This window comes from Neurospora hispaniola (assembly GCF_033458365.1).
Source record: "Neurospora hispaniola strain FGSC 10403 chromosome Unknown B0T23scaffold_13, whole genome shotgun sequence".
Lineage (NCBI taxonomy): Eukaryota > Fungi > Ascomycota > Sordariomycetes > Sordariales > Sordariaceae > Neurospora > Neurospora hispaniola.
In genome coordinates, this window is record NW_026944418.1 from 1 (window position 1) to 17,568 (window position 17,568).

Genomic DNA, 17,568 nt, shown 5'->3' on the forward strand with positions numbered 1-17,568 from the left:
GGACGAGTCATTCACGCCGGCTGTCGAAAGGCTGCCCATCTTGGATGCTTGGTAGTAGTGTTGTCGGAGAAGAAACAATAGATAGAAATGACTTGGAGGGGTAAAAATGAAAAGAATGAATCACCTCACAAGATGTTCTGAAGACAACGGCACCGGAAGGTCAATTATTTCAGAATCAGATTGCTGTAGTTGGTGCACAAACCACACATCTTTGTAGATCGCCGACCAATGGTTGATGCGAGGTTCCAGGTTGGCGAGCCTTTAGTGCTGACGGCCATGGGCATGTTCGGCGGGGATGGGTAACATTCTCACGGCCCGCCGTACTTGTGGTGCCCGCATGTAAGCACCGTCCTATGTCGGCCGATGAGCTGCAACATGGGCTGCGATTCTTGGCCTTCGGCCGAAGATTTGGGGAAAGGAGGACTTCGCACCGGAGCCGCAATGCAGATCCTGACACTACTGCGTACTATCAGATGCAACGGAAACACGGAGTCCGGATTGGTGACAATAACCGCACTCGGCGGTGCTATACGGTTGACAAGGCCTTGGAAGAACGAACTGGAAAGCGTAGACAATGAGCATAAATGAAGAGAACCGAACTCAACTGATAATATAAAGGAAGAGAGAGGAATAAGGATGGAACCAGCCACTGCTCCCTTCAAGTCATAAGATAAACGGCGGGCAAGTTACTTTCAACAACCCACAGTCCACACGCTTTTCCATTCAACATTCTGCACACTTGACCGTGTCAGAGATCACCATCAAGTACGATAGAGATGTCTTCCACCTTCAAGCACGATCCTCATGAGCCGGTGGCCATTGTGGGCATGGGTAAGTCGTCTTCACCTCACGTCTACAGAATTCACCAGTACTGACGTAGAGGTATGATCAGCATGCCGATGGCCAGGCGGTGTTCACGACCCCTCTCAATTCTGGGACTTTCTCCGAAACAAAGTCAACGGCTGGAAGGAGTTTGATGACCCGCGCTTCTCTTCAACCGGGTTTCACCATCCCAACTCAGACCGGCCGGGCTCCATGTCCATGAAGGGCGCCTTTCTTGCCGAGCAGGATGCTCGTCTTTTTGACCACACCTTCTTCGGCATGACCGGTCTGGAAGTCGAGACCATGGATCCTTCGCAACGCAAGTTACTTGAAGTGGCCTACGAAGCCATCGAAAATGCCGGAGAGACGTGGGAGAGCGTTTCGGGGACCCGGACGGGAGTCTTTGTAGGCAACTTCTGCCTTGACCACTGGATGATACAATCGCGGGATTGGGACAACCCAAGGCCGTATGCCTTCACTGGCGCCGGCACCAGCATTCTTGCCAACCGCATCAGCTACATCTTCAATCTCCAAGGACCAAGGTGCGTAGCTCGTGCATATCTGGGTTACAAGACAGCTGACATGGCATGTACTGACATCTGATGACAGCCTCACGGTGGACACCGCCTGCTCGTCCTCCATGTACGCCCTCCACCTCGCAGTCAACGCCATCCGCGCCGGGGACTGTGATTCGGCCATCGTCGCCTCGGCCAACTGGATCGCCGATCCCGGTGTGCAAATCGCCCTGGACAAGCTGGGCGCTCTCTCCGCATCTGCGCGCTGCCACACTTTCGACGCTCGGGCGGAAGGCTACGCTCGTGGCGAGGGATTCGGCGCCATTTATCTCAAGAGACCTTCCCTCGCTATCGCCGATATGTCACCCATCCGCGCAATGATCCGAGGAACAGCCATCAACTCCAACGGACGAACCGGCGGTATCACGAGGCCTAGTGCCAACGGACAAGAGACGGTCATCCGGGAAGCATACCGTAACGCCGGCAATCTGCCGTTCCGCGACACCAGCTACTTTGAATGCCACGGAACAGGCACGTATGTTGGGGACCCAATCGAAGTAGCCGCACTGGGAAGAGTCTTTGCTCCAGAACGGTCTAGTGACGATCCGCTACTTGTCGGTTCCGTGAAAAGTAACGTGGGACACGGGGAAGGTGCCAGCGCTTTGGCGTCCATCATGAAGGTTGTTCTTGCTCTAGAGCACGGTGCAATCCCACCCATCTACGACCTTCAAACCCGGAATCCCAACATCGACTTCGAGGGTGCCAAGGTTCAGCCAGTGACCGAGGTCACGCCGTGGCCCAAGGATCGCTTGCAGAGAGCAAGCATCAACTCGTTTGGCTATGGTGGTGCCAACGGTCATTGCATCATCGACCATGTCAACATCGTGCTGCCGGATTATGTTGCGCCTGGGATCTACAAGCGCAGCACCAGAGATACAACAAACGGTGTGAATGGCCATATAAACGGGCGCAGCGGTATGCCTCCGCATCGCCCCATTATTCAGAGGCCAAAGATGACCGCTTCGCCGAATGCCAACACACGATCGCTTGTGCTCCTCCCCCTCTCTGCTCACAACGAAAACTCTCTCGAGCTGAACCTCAAAGCGTTGTCTCAAGTTGTCGACAAGTTACCGTTGGCAGACATCGCATACACCTTGGGTGCCAGACGGTCCAAATTTGCCCAGCGATCCTTCTGCATCGTAGAGAAAGACAAGGTTGTTGAGGGCCTCGCGGCCAAGAGCAGGGTGGTAAGAGCACCATTGCAACCCACCAACGTTGGCTTCATTTTCACCGGCCAAGGCGCTCAGTGGCATGCCATGGGTGCCCAGCTGTTTGAGTATCGAGTGTTCTCCACGGCGATCCAGTACCTGGATCATGTCCTCAGCTCACTGCCCAATGGTCCGGACTGGTCACTAGAGAAGATCTTGTCCGGAGACTGTGATGCTGCCCTCATCCACAGAGCCGAGATTTCTCAGGCTGTTTGCACTGCTGTACAAGTTGGCCTGGTTGATCTGCTTGCCTCATGGTCCGTGAGACCTCACGGTGTTGCTGGACACTCCTCTGGTGAAATGGCTGCGGCGTACGCTGCTGGTCGTATCACAGCTGCCGAAGCCATCGTAGCCGCTTACTTCCGCGGTCAGGCGGTATCACGGAACCGACAGACCGGTGCAATGCTGGCCGTCGGCCTGGGCCCTGAAGCGGTAGCCAAGTATCTCTCTGGCCTGGAGGATCAGGTCAAGGTAGCAGCAATCAACTCGCCAGGAAGCGTCACGTTGTCCGGCGATCCAGCAGCCATTGATAGTATCTCGAAAGCCTTGGCCGCCGACAGCATCTTCAATCGAAAACTCCAAACGGGCGGCAATGCTTACCACTCACACCACATGCTTCCCATTGGGCGCGAGTACATCGAGATGCTGAGCCAGGGCCTTCAACACATCCAGAAGCTCGGCCTTGCCTCACCAGAGCAGCGGTATCCCAAGGCATTGTGGGTATCGTCTGTCAAACCCAACAAAGACACAACTGAGTCATTTAACGATCCATCCGCTTACTGGAGGGCCAATCTCGAGTCACCTGTGCAGTTCTCGGAGGCTGTTGCAAGCTTGGTACGCAACGAGAATGTCATCATCCACGCTTTGGTAGAGATTGGACCGCACCCCGCGCTGAAGAGCCCGGTGGAGCAGATTGTCAAGGCCGCTGGCAAGGCTGTGGCGTATGCCTCCACGCTCAAGAGGCAGGAGGACGCCCGGCTATCCATGTTGCAACTTGCCGGAACGCTGTTCACTTTAAACACGCCCATCGACCTTGCCGCCGTAAATGCTGTTGATGGGGAAGCAGGACACAGCGAAAGCCCAGAACACGGCAGCACCTGTCTCGATCTGCCACCCTACCAGTACACTTATAACGGCCTGAACTATCATGAGAGCCGGGCCAGCAAGGAGTACCGGTACCGGTCGGTGTTGAGACATGACCTTCTCGGCTCGAAGGTCGTCGGCAATGCAAAGTTGCGACCCCAATGGCGGAACATTCTCCGGATGAAGGACGTCCCATGGTTAGGCGATCACCGCCTTGTGCCAGGTAAGCACTCCCCTCTTTCAAGTAGCGAATATTGCACTTATGTAGCTGACATTTGGCTCCGTTGAATAGATGCCGTCCTGCCAGGTGCCGCGTACATCGCTATGGCAGTAGAAGCTGCGTCACGCATCTACGATGAGTTCGCCAAGCCGTTCGAGGTCAAGGGCTTCTCTCTACGTGACGTTGTCATCAAGAAGAGCCTTGTAATCCCAGAAGACGACTACGGCGTTGAGATACTCACGAGCATGGAGCTTGTCGACCTTGCCACAGCGCAATCACCTGCATGGGCTACCTTTTCCATCAGCTCAGTTGGCCGCGAAACCAATGAGTGGACGGAGCACTGCACTGGACGAGTCAAGGTGGTGATTCAAGAGACAGGCTATGATATTGACGTCGAACACGGCCAAGTTGCCGCTCCGTATGCACCAAGGGCCGTGGACGTCAAGGCTTGGTATAAGAAATTTTTGGACATTGGCCTCGGCTACGGTCCGGTGTTCCAGCCTCTGTCGGACATCCGTGTTGATGCGGCGTCAAACGTGGCCGTGGCGACCGTTCATCTGCAGCCCGGAATTGGTGTCATGAAGGGTGGCGAGTCCCGATACGCCGTACACCCGGCCTCCCTGGACGGTGCCATTCAGCTGGGCTTGGTTGCGTGCCACGGAGGGCGGCCGAGCGAGGCTACCACTGCCTTTGTACCGGTACAATTCTCCGGTTTGTACATCGACAGCAGCCTAGCCCATGGCGGCGAGACATGTACCGTTGTGGCTCGTGGGCAGCGGCGCGGTATCCGGAGTGCCCATCTTGATCTGCAGTTCCTGGGTGCAGATGGAAAGCTTCTGCTTGACGTTGAGTCCCTCCGATGCGTTAGCTTCTCCAGTGAGGCCAAGCCGGTGGATAGGGCATTCAGCAGCCCCTACACTCGCCTAGTGTGGAAGCCGGACATCCGTAAGCTCAGCAACAGCCAAGCTCGCCAAATATACCCTCCACCAACCAAGAATGTTGACAAGGCGCCGCTGTGGGGGATCACGAACAAGGTAGCCCACTTTATTGTATACAGCATGTATGAAACTTTCGGGCGGCAGGCGGATCGGCCCCAGCCTTCGGGTGAGGTCGGCCACTTCTTTGACTGGATCATCAGAAAGGGTGAAAGTGATCATTCTGAGATGATGGAACAGGCAAGAGAGCTGGCAGCTAAGGGTGCCCTGCTTCAGCAGATCGAAGAACTTGTCGCCCAGGCACCTGACATCATGGAAGTCAAGATCGCAAAGCTTCTGCACGACAATGCGGCCGACATTCTGTATGAACGAAAAACGGGGATGGAAGTCATCATCGGGGAGAACCTTCTGACACCACTTTATCAGGAAGGCCTCCTGATGACAGGCATCTACCCACAGCTCTCCATTGTCCTAGCTGGCCTTGCCCACGCCAACCCAAACCTCCGGATTCTCGAGATTGGAGGCGGTACTGGTGGCGCGACGCGGATCGCCATGAAGGCTTTTAACGGCCCCAACGGCATCAAGGCCTACCGGGATTACACCTTCACAGACATCTCGCCCGGCTTCCTGTCGGCGGCCAAGGAATCCATGGCCGATCTGAGGGATATGAACTTCTCCGTCTTTGACATTGAAGAGGACCCCGTGGCACAGGGATACGAGGAGCAGACATATGACCTGATTATTGCGTGTCAAGTCCTTCATGCCACCTCGAACATGACCAAGACGCTGTCAAGATGCCGCAGGCTCCTCAAGCCAGGTGGTCGACTTGTTCTGGTTGAGACAACGGAGAACTTCATCGTACCAGGCGTTGTTGTGGGCACCTTTACGGGATACTGGGCCGGCATTCCAGATGGACGTGTGGATGCTCCTTTCCAGAGCCTGAAGGACTGGGACCGTTCCCTGAGAGAAGCAGGCTTCGCAGGGCTGGACCTGACACTTGATGACTTCCCGGAACCCCATAATACCACCTCGGTTATTCTTGCCAAGGTGCCTGAGCAAGAGCCTGAACCGTTACCGGAAGCCCAGTCCGCAACGACTGTCCATGTGGTGCATGGTGGCGGCAACGGAACACCAGTTCTGGTAGATCATATATGTCACGAACTGCAACAGCGGGGTACCAATGTAAAGGCTATCACGTTCAACGACGTCACGAAGGAGCTTTCTCCCGGATCGCGCGTGGTCGCATTGCTGGACGAGAGCCACCTGCTGATCAAGGCCAACGAGGAGAATCTGGCTACCATGCAATACCTGGCTCGCAGTGCAACGAGTTTGGTCGCTCTGACAAGTTGCGGTACCATCAAGGGACGGGCTGCCGAGGGTGCCTTGATCTCAGGCCTGCTTCGCGTGCTCCAAACTGAGAACCCCTCCAGCCAGTACTTGTCCATCGATATCGACGTGGACAACTTTGAAATTGAAGATGCTGCTGAAGCAAACGAGCTCGCTCGCAGCATCGTGGACGGCGAGTGTGACCTGTTTCGTCAAGCCAGCGGATCGGCTCTTGTATTCGTGGATGGGCAGAGCAATGGTGGCGACCCCGCTGACCGCGAGTTCGCTTGGCAGAACGGTTGCCTGTGGGTTAGCCGTCACGTCCCAGATACCGGATTCCACTCCCAGTACGGCTTAGAGACGAGGAGCATGAAGCCGGAACTACGTCCGATTGGCAGCCCCAGTCAGACAGGGGGAGTACGTGCTGCTTTCGAGACGCCCGGTGTGCTGAACTCGTTGTACTTCATTCCCTACAGAGACCTCCTGCAGCCGTTGCCGGCCGACTTTATCGACGTGGCTGTTGATGCTGTAGGCGTAAATTCAAGAGATTTGGAGCACTGGGCTGGCCGCGTGGATGGCGATTACCTGACTTCCGAATATGCGGGTGTGGTCACCGTGGTAGGCAGCCGAGTCCACAACATCCAAGTTGGCGATCGCGTCTATGGAGTGGGCAAGGGTCAGTTTGGCAATGTCACCCGTGTGCCTGCTGCCTTCGCAACGAAGCTTCAGCCCGACGATGACATGATCCGGATGGCCTCGATGCCGCTCGCATACACCACCGCCGTCTACGCCTTGGACCACGTCGCTCACGTCCGTGAGGGACAGTCAATCCTCATACAGTCGGGCGCCAAGGACCTTGGCCTGGCAGCCATCACTCTTGCGAAGGCAAAGCGGTCACAGGTGTTTGCAACAGTTGAAACAGCCGAGCAAGGCAGGTTCCTGGTTGAGGAGCTAGGCCTACCCGCCTCGCATGTAATTTCTATCCTTGACTCGAGACAGCTCCAGCGCGCAGCTCAGGAAACGCGCAAGGGAAAGTTCGAGGTTGTCATGGCGACTGCCGCTCGTGGGGAGCTCCTGTCTTTGTTCCTGCAGGTCCTGGCACCGCTTGGGTGCCTTGTCGATATCGGAGGGGTGGATGGGCAGACGACGCCAGTAGTCGGTCAGATGTCACTTCCACACAATGCCACCTATGCCTCTATCGACCCGTTCGCCGTTTTCGATTCGGATCCACTGCTTGGGGCCGAGCTCATGCAATCCGTCGACGATTACTACCGGCAAGGGGTGATTGGACCGGTTCCAAGAATAACGGCGGCAGACGTTGGACAATTGTCGTCGGCACTTGGCGATTTTGGCACAATGTCTGGAAAGCTAGTGGTCAGCTTCAAGAACCCGGAAAGTTTGGTTCGGATGGCGCCATTTGCACCCACCGTCAAATTCGACCCCGAAGCGAGCTATGTGGTGACGGGAGGCTTGGGGGGCTTGGGACAATCTTTGGTCCGGTGGATGGTGGGAAGGGGCGCAAGGCACCTCGCACTTTTGTCGAGGCGTACTGCCTCCAGCGTTCCAAGTGTCCAGGAGCTGGTCAATGGGCTCGCCGGGCGAGGTGTTGAGATTCAATGCTTTCCCTGCGATGTCAGCAAAGAAGACGAGGTGACCAGCGCGATCAAGGCAATCTCGGCTGTTCGTCCCATCAAGGGCATCGTGCATGCGGCAGTCTCGTATAGGGATCTGACCTTTGACAAGCTGTCACCCGAGAGATGGAACGAAGGGTTGTCTGCCAAGGTGGCAGGCACCAAGAACCTGCACAAAGCGACTCTGTCGATGCCTCTTGACTTCTTTGTCATGACCACTTCTGCCTTGTCGGTGTATGGTTTCGCGACCCAAAGTGCATACACGGCTGCCAACAACTTCCAGGATGCCTTTGCACGATACCGCCGACAGCTTGGCTTGCCCGCGTCCACTGTGTCGTTTAGCCTGATCAAGGACGTGACGGATGTCGGCAGCAACGGGATTACCGTCGACATGTTTGAACGCAACAAGGCACTGACCCTGGATGAGTCTCAGTTCCTGGCGCTCCTCGAGCCGGCATTCTTAAACAACCGAACGGTGACGGAGGAGACTAGTGCTGGGCAATGGTCAGGTCAAGACGATGACGGGCTTTCTGTCGCAAACTTGCACACATACTTGGATCCCAGAGCGATGGCGGCGAAAAGACGTGAAGAGATGGCCAGCGAGGCATCGTCGTCATCTTCCACAGTGCCACCACGGTGGTACAGTGACGGGCGCGTGTCTTTGATGATGCGCGCCTTTGCGGACGCACAGCGACACTCGGGAAGGTCACAAGACGCAGCCGATGAGGGTTCCAACAAGAACACGATTGCTCATCTCCGGGCAGAGCTGGAAGCTGCAGTGCGCGAGGGAGAGGCTGGGCGAGGACGGACGGTGGCGCTGGTACAGGATGCCATCACCAAGGTGGTGGCCGAGATGCTGTTCGTCGACGTGGAGAGCATTGACCCGGCCAAGTCGGTGGCAGAGCTGGGTGTTGACAGTCTGATTGCGGCCGAGTTGCGCAACTGGTTCATCCAGGCTCTGGGGACCAACATCAGCATGTTGGATCTGCTGGACCCCAGCGTGAGCATCAGCACCCGCGCTTCCACCATTGCGGACAAGGCCCTGTCTGCGACTGCTTGAGGTGGCACTCGCAAGCTGAGAAGTTAGGCGTTGGGATTTTCACACAAGTTGGGAATGGCTCGGGACTTTGGTTGATCTTTGGTATGTAGAGGTAGCCATATAACTTGATAGGCTGATAGGTGTTCTGGTCATGATGTCAAATTGAATTCGAATACTTTCCACTCGGCGGCTCGGGAGACGCGATCCTGCACCAGTGTGCCTTGCTTGTCAAGTGCAGAAGAAACACAGGTAGGAAGAGATCAGAAAAGAAGATGATCCTTGGCCGCTGTAGATGGCTTCAATGGTAAGCAAAGGTATCAAGACGGGAAGGGTGGTGATGCTATTCCCACGCAGTCATCAGTCCACAGGGCAATGCATGGATGTGGGAAGAGATGATGGTTTCTATGGAGAATCCAGACTCAGGTCGGGTGCGGGGTGGCACAGCCCACATCCACATCCATGCAGCCGAGAGATCCCGTTCTGGTCACGTGCTCATCATTTCTATTGCCTGCCGTACTTAGAGCGACTTGGACTTTCCCCTTTCACTCATAAAGGTGGCTAACGCAGTTGGAGTGAGCCGGTTAGTGCAAGGCAGCCAAATGCGCGGAAACCCGTCTTACTACTAACGTCTCATCTGTAATAATGATAGTACATGACACCTACCTCTAACCTAAGCAGCCGTACCTAGGTACCCAGGGTACCTAGTTACAGTCACTGCAAACCTTCCACTTGCTCCAAACAACTGAACATCATCCGCCCTCTGCCTCTCCGCGACCAGTCGCAACCACTTCTCCATTGCCACCACGAACGCGTCCCCTACCTTCTCATCCACCACGCCCTCCTGCCAACTCACCGACACGACCAGGTCCCCTCCTTTGACCGACGCAACCGCGATCCCAAAAGCAGACGCTACCACATTGGCACACAGCGTCATGCTTATACGCGTTATGGACCATCCATCCTCCTTCTCCTCCTGACCTTCCTCCAAGGTACAGAACGGCTTTCCCTCCACGGCCCCCAAATTGCTCACCACCCACGACGACTTCCTCGGTCTCTGCACTTCCTCTTGCAACTGTTTTCTCCAGTCCGAGACCCCTCGCGATACAAAGCCGATCATGTCGTTTTCCAGGCCTCGCGGAGAACAGCTTTCGCTCTTGGCCGTGAGGTCCGCCCGTACGCGGCGTGCGGCGACGAAGATCAAGTCGTGCACCTCAGATAACACCTCCTCTGCCTCCGCTGCCCTCGGGTTCGGCTGAAAGTTACAACCTGACACGTACTTGGACTCCGTCAAGGTACGCCGCACCCGGCCGACAAGCTCTTCATCCGCCACGTGCTCGATAATTGTCACGTAATTCCCCATGGCAGTTTCGGCGTCCAATCTGTTCTTGACACAGCCAGTCCTTCCTTTCGAATAAGGAGAGGGCAAATATCTTCTGATATTCATCGGCGTCAAAAAGGCAAAGGCATCGGCTTTCGCCACGAGTTCTCTCAAGGGGGCCAGCGAAACGAGTGCAATACCGTGCAATAGCGCCGTCAATGTCGCCCCCTGTTTCCGGCAGGCTTGTACCAGCTCCTCCGAAATGTTCGCTGGAAATGTCATGGTGCGGATTTGGCTCCTGAATGGAACTGTGTCAGGGCTGGTAAGCTGGATTGGGGCCCAGTGTGCATGGGTTGCAACGTTGCGCGGATACTGAGAAGAGGGGGTTTGAATCTCGTGCTTGAAAAAGTGTTCGAACGCTGTTGGGTCGACGGGGAAAGGGAGGATGTACTCCGGAGGCGGCGGGAGGCTGGCGACCAAGGCAGACGTGGGTGATAGGGTAAGGATGTGGTCGATCAGGAACGGGTTGTGGCTTGCTTGTGGGGAGCCGTGCAAGCCCGAGGCGGACGCATGGAGGTGTGTGAGGAGCTCCCGGTAAAAATTCTTGCAGCTGACACCGTCGAGGTGAGTGTGGTTGAACATTAGGAGGATCTCGATGAAAGACGTGTCAGCCTCCGAGCGAAGAACCATGATACGCCATCCTGGCTCTACACGGAACTTGATGAACCTGGTGTCAGCCTCGCGGTTTAGCGTCTGCTGAAATTCCTTCTGGAAAGCATCATCGCCGCCTTTGACCGTTTGCCACTTGATCACTTTTCCGAGGTTGATGCTGTCGAGACGAACCCACGATGGCGTGCTGGTTTTGGCGCCTGCGATGCCCACTTGCATGTGTGGATGAGTCAGCACGACGCGCGCAACGGCTCGTTCGAATTCGTTCACCAAGTCATGATGTCTGGCAGTGGGAGCAAGCCGTTTTGGCAACACAAAGCGGCAGGATACGACGTTGCTCCGGATCAGATCGAGGGTTTGGAGAGCAATCTGGTATGACTCCCTGGCAGATCGACCATATTAGCCATCGCTTTTTTCATACGCCGGGGTGTTGATCAATGATGGGATTACTTACAGTGCTCCAAGCCTCCGAATAATGGCTGATTTATTCAGAGACACTTTTGGTCTTTCCCTGTCTTCTTTTTTTACTGCTGGCTGGTTGTTGACGCGCAGCTGTCGATGGACCATCGTCCCACCGTAGTTCGGCATTATGGCAGGTGTCTGCAATGCGGGTAATGAAGGCGTTACCTGGGACATACCTTCACACAAAGCTTTCTGGGACTCTAGAGTGCAGTGTCACGCTGCTCTTGGTCTTCTTGTTAACCCCAATGATGGGAGACCCCTCTTCGGCCGTTCAGCGTCACCCGGGTATTGTGTCTGAAGGACGAGGATAACGTGAGTACCCACGGCGCGTTCCTTGCAATGGTTAGTGATCGTATGTCAAAGGAAGGTCTACTGGGGCCCCAAGGTTGACAATGTGGTTGCACTGGAATACCGCGTACTGTCTTCACTTTTCTATCCCAATTGGCACGATTAAACACGACCTTTTCTATACTGGCTAGGCACGCGGCTTACATCAGGCTGACTAGGTTCCTGCCTCGAACGAAGACGACACCACAAATCACATCTCGTATGGATGGCTCATCCCTTCACTCAACTTCATCCATGCCGCATCCGTCATCATGATAACTCATATTTGCTCGGCCGTCCCCCGTCAACATCATCCCGCGTTGTCGTGGATTTGGGTACACTCTCTTCATCGGACAGAAGGCTATGTTTTTCCCGTTTACGGGGATTACTCCAACACGACCGATATAAGTCAGTGGTGCATGGGCTTGGATGGTAAGCGAGGGTTATCAGACTCGACCCGTATCTCTGTGAGGGTGCAATGGTCCTGCGTCGGTCGAGCCATGTATTTCGGCCGAAATCTCGACTAGTGTCGGCCGGCCCCCTTGCGTTGCATCGACAAGGCCCGAGTCAGCACATCGTCCATCAACAAGCTGCCTGTTTGACTGGAGCATTGTGGTTGGTGAACGTGCTATTCATCTAGGTACCTATCTAGGTGTTATTCCATTATACTTGCGGTAACATTGAGACCGAACAATGGAAGTCTTCGGTGACCCGACGATCCAGCCTAGGGCAGTGTTCCACCCAGCCTCACACCATTGGCCACCGGCTCACCTTCATTCTCCTGACCATTAGTGCCAGATTTGGGCCTTTTGCTTTTCCCCTCCTCCCTTCTGGATCCTCCTCCACTCGAAGCAACAGGCAGCAAGAAAAGTACATCCAGCCGCAGCAGCGCTAATGTAGAAGGTGTTCCTCAACCCCAGAGTATACGCGCCTAGGACTGCATTAGTAGCATCCTCGCGACCCATGTTCGTCAGGACCTGGCGGATGTCCGAAGCACCGCTATTGACGATCAGCTCTGGGCTGATGTCCGGCGCATCACGGACAAGGTTATTGATAATGCCGTTTTGAAAGACACTCTGCGCCACCGCAATGAAGACCGCGCCCCCAAACGATTGGAAGAACTGCACGCATGCCGTGGCTTGGGGGATCAGATGCTGTGGAAGAACGTTTTGGACAACAAGGATGCCGGCCTGGAAACAGACGCCCGTTCCTAGGCCGGCCACGACTTGGTATCCGAACCACTTGGCAAAGGGGGTGTCGAGCCAAAAGGTGGTGATGAGCCCGGCACCGGCTGTCATTAGAGCCGTCTCAAAGAGGACCACAGGGTTGATGCAGCCAAAGATGGTGATTAGGGCTCCGCTGGCCATAGAGGCAAGAACGAAGGAAATCAGGTAGGGGAGTAGCTTGATACCAGCCTCGATGGCCGAGTCCCCTTTGACTGCTTGGAAGTAAAGTGCTGCCCAGGCTAGTTAGAAGTCGTTCTAAAGGATGCTTCAGGCAAGCAAGATGCAACTCACCTAGATAAAAGACGAGAGGAAAAAAGTACGCGCCAACAAACATGGCAAACATCAGGGCCGCCAAGACATTGCGGTCCTTGAAGAAATGCGGTGGTAAAAGGCCCCGATCTTGCTGCCAGATCTCAATTCCAACAAAGATCAGAGTCATGACTGCCGCCCCGACGAAGAGGCCAATCACCACAGAGCTGTTCCATGGATAATCGGCGCCTCCCCACTGAAGAGCAAGCAGCAACATGATAATGGCTGGAATGAACGTGGCCGCCCCTATCAAGTCCAGCTGCAAAAGCTTTGAACCAAACGACGCCTTGGAATTGCCATTCTCAGCGCCGCGTTTGTCGTCATTTACATTCCTCGGTATCCGGAGAAAGAAGAAGATGACCGCCATCGCCGCCCCTCCAAGCGGTAGATTGATATAGAAACACCACCTCCACGTAACTTCATCTGTAAACGCCCCTCCAAGCAACGGTCCGACAACACTAGACACACCCCAAAGCCCCCCAAAAACACCAAACATGACTGGCCTTTTTCTCAGCGGCATTGTATAGGTTAGAATCACCATTGCCCCTGAGAAAATACCCGCGGTTCCCAACCCAGCAACAGCCCGACCAACGATGAAAGCGGTAGAGCTGGGCGCAATACCCGAGATCAAACTGCCTAATTCGAACAGGGCAACGGCTCCCAAAAACGTCCACCGGATATCAAAGAGCGTGTATATGTTGCCGTACATGGGCTGGAGGGCTGTGGTGGTCAAGAGGTAGGAGGCGCCGTACCACCCAATGTCCTTGATGGAGGCGAATTGGGTAGTGATGGCGCCCAGGGCAGGGGCGATGATCGTTTGATCGAGGGCAACAAGGAAGACGGAAACGCAGAGCGAGAGGATAATGAGCGTCAAGTGGAGGCCGGTTGGATATTTGGTTTCGTCGGTGGGAGATGTTGTTGTTTCCTCTACAGCCGTCATGGTTTTGTTGGTGTCATGGGCTTCGAGGTCCTGTTGGGATGTTTCTCTCTTGTCAGGCATGGAGCTCATGGGGGAGTTGGCTCGTGGGAGAGGCTCCATCGTTGCAGCGTCTGTTGTTGAGACGGAAATCACTTTGAAAATAAGGTGCGAGTATGCAACTAGGTGTGTATGACTCCGAGAAGATATTTGGTAGTGTGGGTAACGATGAAACTTGAAGACTTGACTTCGTGGTGGATGGATGCTGGAAGGAAAGTGAAGGGTTGGTCCGACCTGGATGCTTCGTCTACACCTCTGCCGGCCTATAAATTCCAGGTGGTTAGGTACCTAGAGGTAGGTGGTCTGGTACTGCCACCTTATAATATTCAGGGGTTGGGAAGTGACTGTAAGGAAAACCGTCGATTTTTTGGACGCAAAATAACGTTATCACCGGGCACTTTTCCCTTCACCAAGGACAATTGCATTGGAACAGTTTCAAGTACACTCTGCATAACATATACAACCTTTGTACCTGGCTATCATCAACGGGACACTACATGAAAGAGCTACTTTTCACATTTTGTCTCTCGGTTCAGAACCTCAAAGTAGGGGGGCATCTGCGTGGCAGACCAAGCATGAAGGTCAAGTTAGCGAGGCCATCAGCTATACAAAGATGTGGGTTCGTCGAAATGGCTGAATGGCTGGATTCTTGCACTTCGGGCCCGGACTGAAGCCATTTTGTAATGCGAAACTGGCCAATAAAGCAAGCACAGAGACAGGGAAGGGGAATGTCACCAAAGGGCAGCGTGAAGCTTCTGGTATTGGTACACCTGAAAGCACACTCACCACCTACCGATAGACACTTTTTTTTGCATAACGCGAATTTTTGGCCCATAGAGGCCAAGTAGGCATGTTTACCCACGCAAAGACCTTTCATTCACCTGGAGTCCCGAACATGAACACCTACCTTCCACAATATGAATTAAACTCAAACACGGTCTAAACACAGCTTGCTACTGCTTCCTTGTACCTACCTTTGAGTTACCTAAGGTACTTACATGATGAAATCAACTGAAAATCATTGAACGTTGTCCTCGTCTCCGCCGCCCCAACGGAAGTGTAGGTACCCTCCCTGCCTGTGGTACAGTTTCTGATGCCACTATACATAACTGACTGTTCGGCACCAACTTGGAAAGACGGCAGGGATTAGTACCTAGGTAATGTAGGAGGGTAGGTCCTCAAGCTTCCACTCGGTTACAGGCACCCACGCATTGCTTTGCTGCCATTTGCTGGACTCCCGATTGCGCAACTCTGTACAAGATCACACCCTCTCACATCAACGTGATATTATTCCGATAAAGTCTGGTTTCACACCAACGTTACCAAGTATCCGCCGATAAACATCTCGCAATGCTGCCCTCACCCGAGCTGCTTTAAGCTTTTACCTCCGGGGCCTATGTACCTAGTCGGCCTGCACATGATTGGTCCATAGCCGCCAACTTGTTTTGCGAGGCTCTGTTTGCGAACACAAGGAATGACGGGACTGCTATGTCCAAAAGCGGAAACCCAAGACAGATAGAAATCCTTCAGAACGTAACAGATTGATGCCAACATTCTGGAAGCTTCGTGGACAGGTTGAACTGCGTCGCAGTGCGCTGCGGGATCTCGCCGCTAACGAACGTTGGAAGGATCGGAGTGTCCGGGCATCCAATCGGCCCCTTCGCGGCTTCAAGTTCCTCGACAAGCTGGCATGTACACAGTACATACATGTATGCACGTAAGACCTAATTCCTTAGCACCCGCACCGGTCTAGGCGGCCAGGCCCGTTCCGATGACTAGCCGCATACGAACAACTTGTTAGCGCGGTGAACTCCTTGCAAATGGCGATAAAGTACCTAGGTACCTTAACTCCATCTTCCCTTCAAAAGAGGATTGGAGTGACTACACTAGACAAGTTTAGTGTACTGCCGGCAGAGGACGGGAGTATGGCCCACGTTCTATGATGCCTTCTGTCTCCCTACCATAGTAGCTCCTGCCTCGAGAATCGGTGATTGGTGCTGACGTCAGCCTCGATTCATCAGAAAATAGGTGACTTTACGAAGCAGAAGGGTTGCATTCCAAGCAACTACTAGCCCAGGAACAGTTGGGGGAAAATGATCCATTGTGGGGGGTGGGCTAGGAAGTGGGCTGTGCTTGTGGAGCGCACCTCCCTGAGTTCCTCGAACTGATGCCCTGGCTGTAGTGGAGAGGCCTGGTCACTGTTCGCCAGTACACTACAGAATCGTGCCAGTTGTCGCCATTTTGGATGAGCAGGGCTCATTTTCTTCTGGACGCGAGGATCTTGCAGAAACAGCATCTTGGACTCCTCCGTGCGCCATCGGGTCCAGTCCCCGCTGGCCAAGACTTTTGCAAAAGTTGAAAGAGGGAAAGCGCCTGCATTTACCTACCTTGGTGAAAAGATGAGAACCTCCACTTTCGGCTAGACTTCCGACAACTGCTCCTGGCTGAAGAAATGTCTGACTGGGTCGGTTAGTACAAGAAAAAAAGGGTACACAACCCTAGAGGTAGTCGTGATTCAAAAGCCCCGCACTCGACAGTGTACATACTACACAAGGATTGGCTGGGTATCACAACAGAGGGACTTACATGTATCTACGCCAGTATACACCATATTGTTTTGCTTCCCATAAAGTACCTACACTTGTGATAGACAGATGCCGGTCAAGTTTTCCGGTGAGGCGTGGTGGACACCAGTGTGTAGGTGTGGAGTGGGGTGGGTGAGGGTAATCGGTAGGGGTGAGAATCCTTCCATCAAGGTGCAAGCATTACATTATAAGGTGCTTCGTTGTTGCCTGAGCAGATCCCTATATTTTCTTTTAATGGCAGGTGCATAGGAGACACACCAAGAAGTACGGGTTTAGATTGATCCGACGTTCAATGTCTTGGTCAAAAAACATGCACTAAAAAACCCTAACCTTTATTCAACTCTGGGGTCACTGTCGGATGGTAGAACTCGAGAAGAAAATGTGATAGATGAGAGTGCGAGGTTATTCTGTCTGTAGATGGGATCGTACGGGAAGGATCAAGTACCTCTACTCTACATGGTATAATTCGGGGTAGCGGAAGTGTGTACTGCATGCACCGCAAGCGAGATAAATCAAGGTTGATGATACATACCTACCTAGGTATCCATACCAAGCGTGATATGTCTTGATGGGGTTATCTGAGCGATGTAGGTTATCCAACTTGAGATCGGTTAGGTCGTCCCTGCTCAGCCAGGTGGCTTTTCATCTTACTAGAATAGGAAGGATGAACCGAGCCTTGAGTTCTAACTGTCCACGAGCTGTTCGCCATGGAACAAAAGAACGTGCTTGAACGCCTAATGCCTAACGCCGCAACCGGGAATTGGCAGACACCAAGGTCGGGTACCTCTACATGCCTACCTCTACTATTAGAGTACCTAGCTGACAGGAGGCATCATCGGATAATCTTGATTTTGCCG

The 17,568-nt window shown here is 54.0% G+C and overlaps 3 protein-coding genes across 3 annotated transcripts; 1 reads left to right on the top strand and 2 right to left on the bottom strand.

The window, feature by feature from the left end:
* Positions 1–682: 682 nt before the first annotated feature.
* B0T23DRAFT_54184 (uncharacterized protein) lies at positions 683–8,996 on the top strand. The gene is made up of 4 exons (XM_062841425.1): positions 683–831; positions 893–1,364; positions 1,432–3,911; positions 3,981–8,996. The coding sequence occupies exons 1-4, from the start codon at positions 777–779 to the stop codon at positions 8,858–8,860; spliced, it is 7,887 nt and encodes a 2,628-aa protein (XP_062687823.1). The 5' UTR covers positions 683–776; the 3' UTR covers positions 8,861–8,996.
* Positions 8,997–9,540: 544 nt separating this feature from the next.
* On the bottom strand, positions 9,541–11,414 carry B0T23DRAFT_408754 (alcohol acetyltransferase-domain-containing protein; the record flags this gene model as incomplete). The annotated part of the gene is made up of 3 exons (XM_062839330.1): positions 9,541–9,567; positions 9,615–11,208; positions 11,281–11,414. 3 exons carry the CDS (start codon positions 11,412–11,414, stop codon positions 9,541–9,543), a joined length of 1,755 nt encoding a protein of 584 aa, XP_062687824.1.
* A 989-nt stretch (positions 11,415–12,403) lies between these two features.
* Positions 12,404–14,150, bottom strand: B0T23DRAFT_408755 (major facilitator superfamily domain-containing protein; the record flags this gene model as incomplete). Its single annotated transcript, XM_062839331.1, has 2 exons — positions 12,404–13,071; positions 13,133–14,150. 2 exons carry the CDS (start codon positions 14,148–14,150, stop codon positions 12,404–12,406), a joined length of 1,686 nt encoding a protein of 561 aa, XP_062687825.1.
* Positions 14,151–17,568: the final 3,418 nt, after the last annotated feature.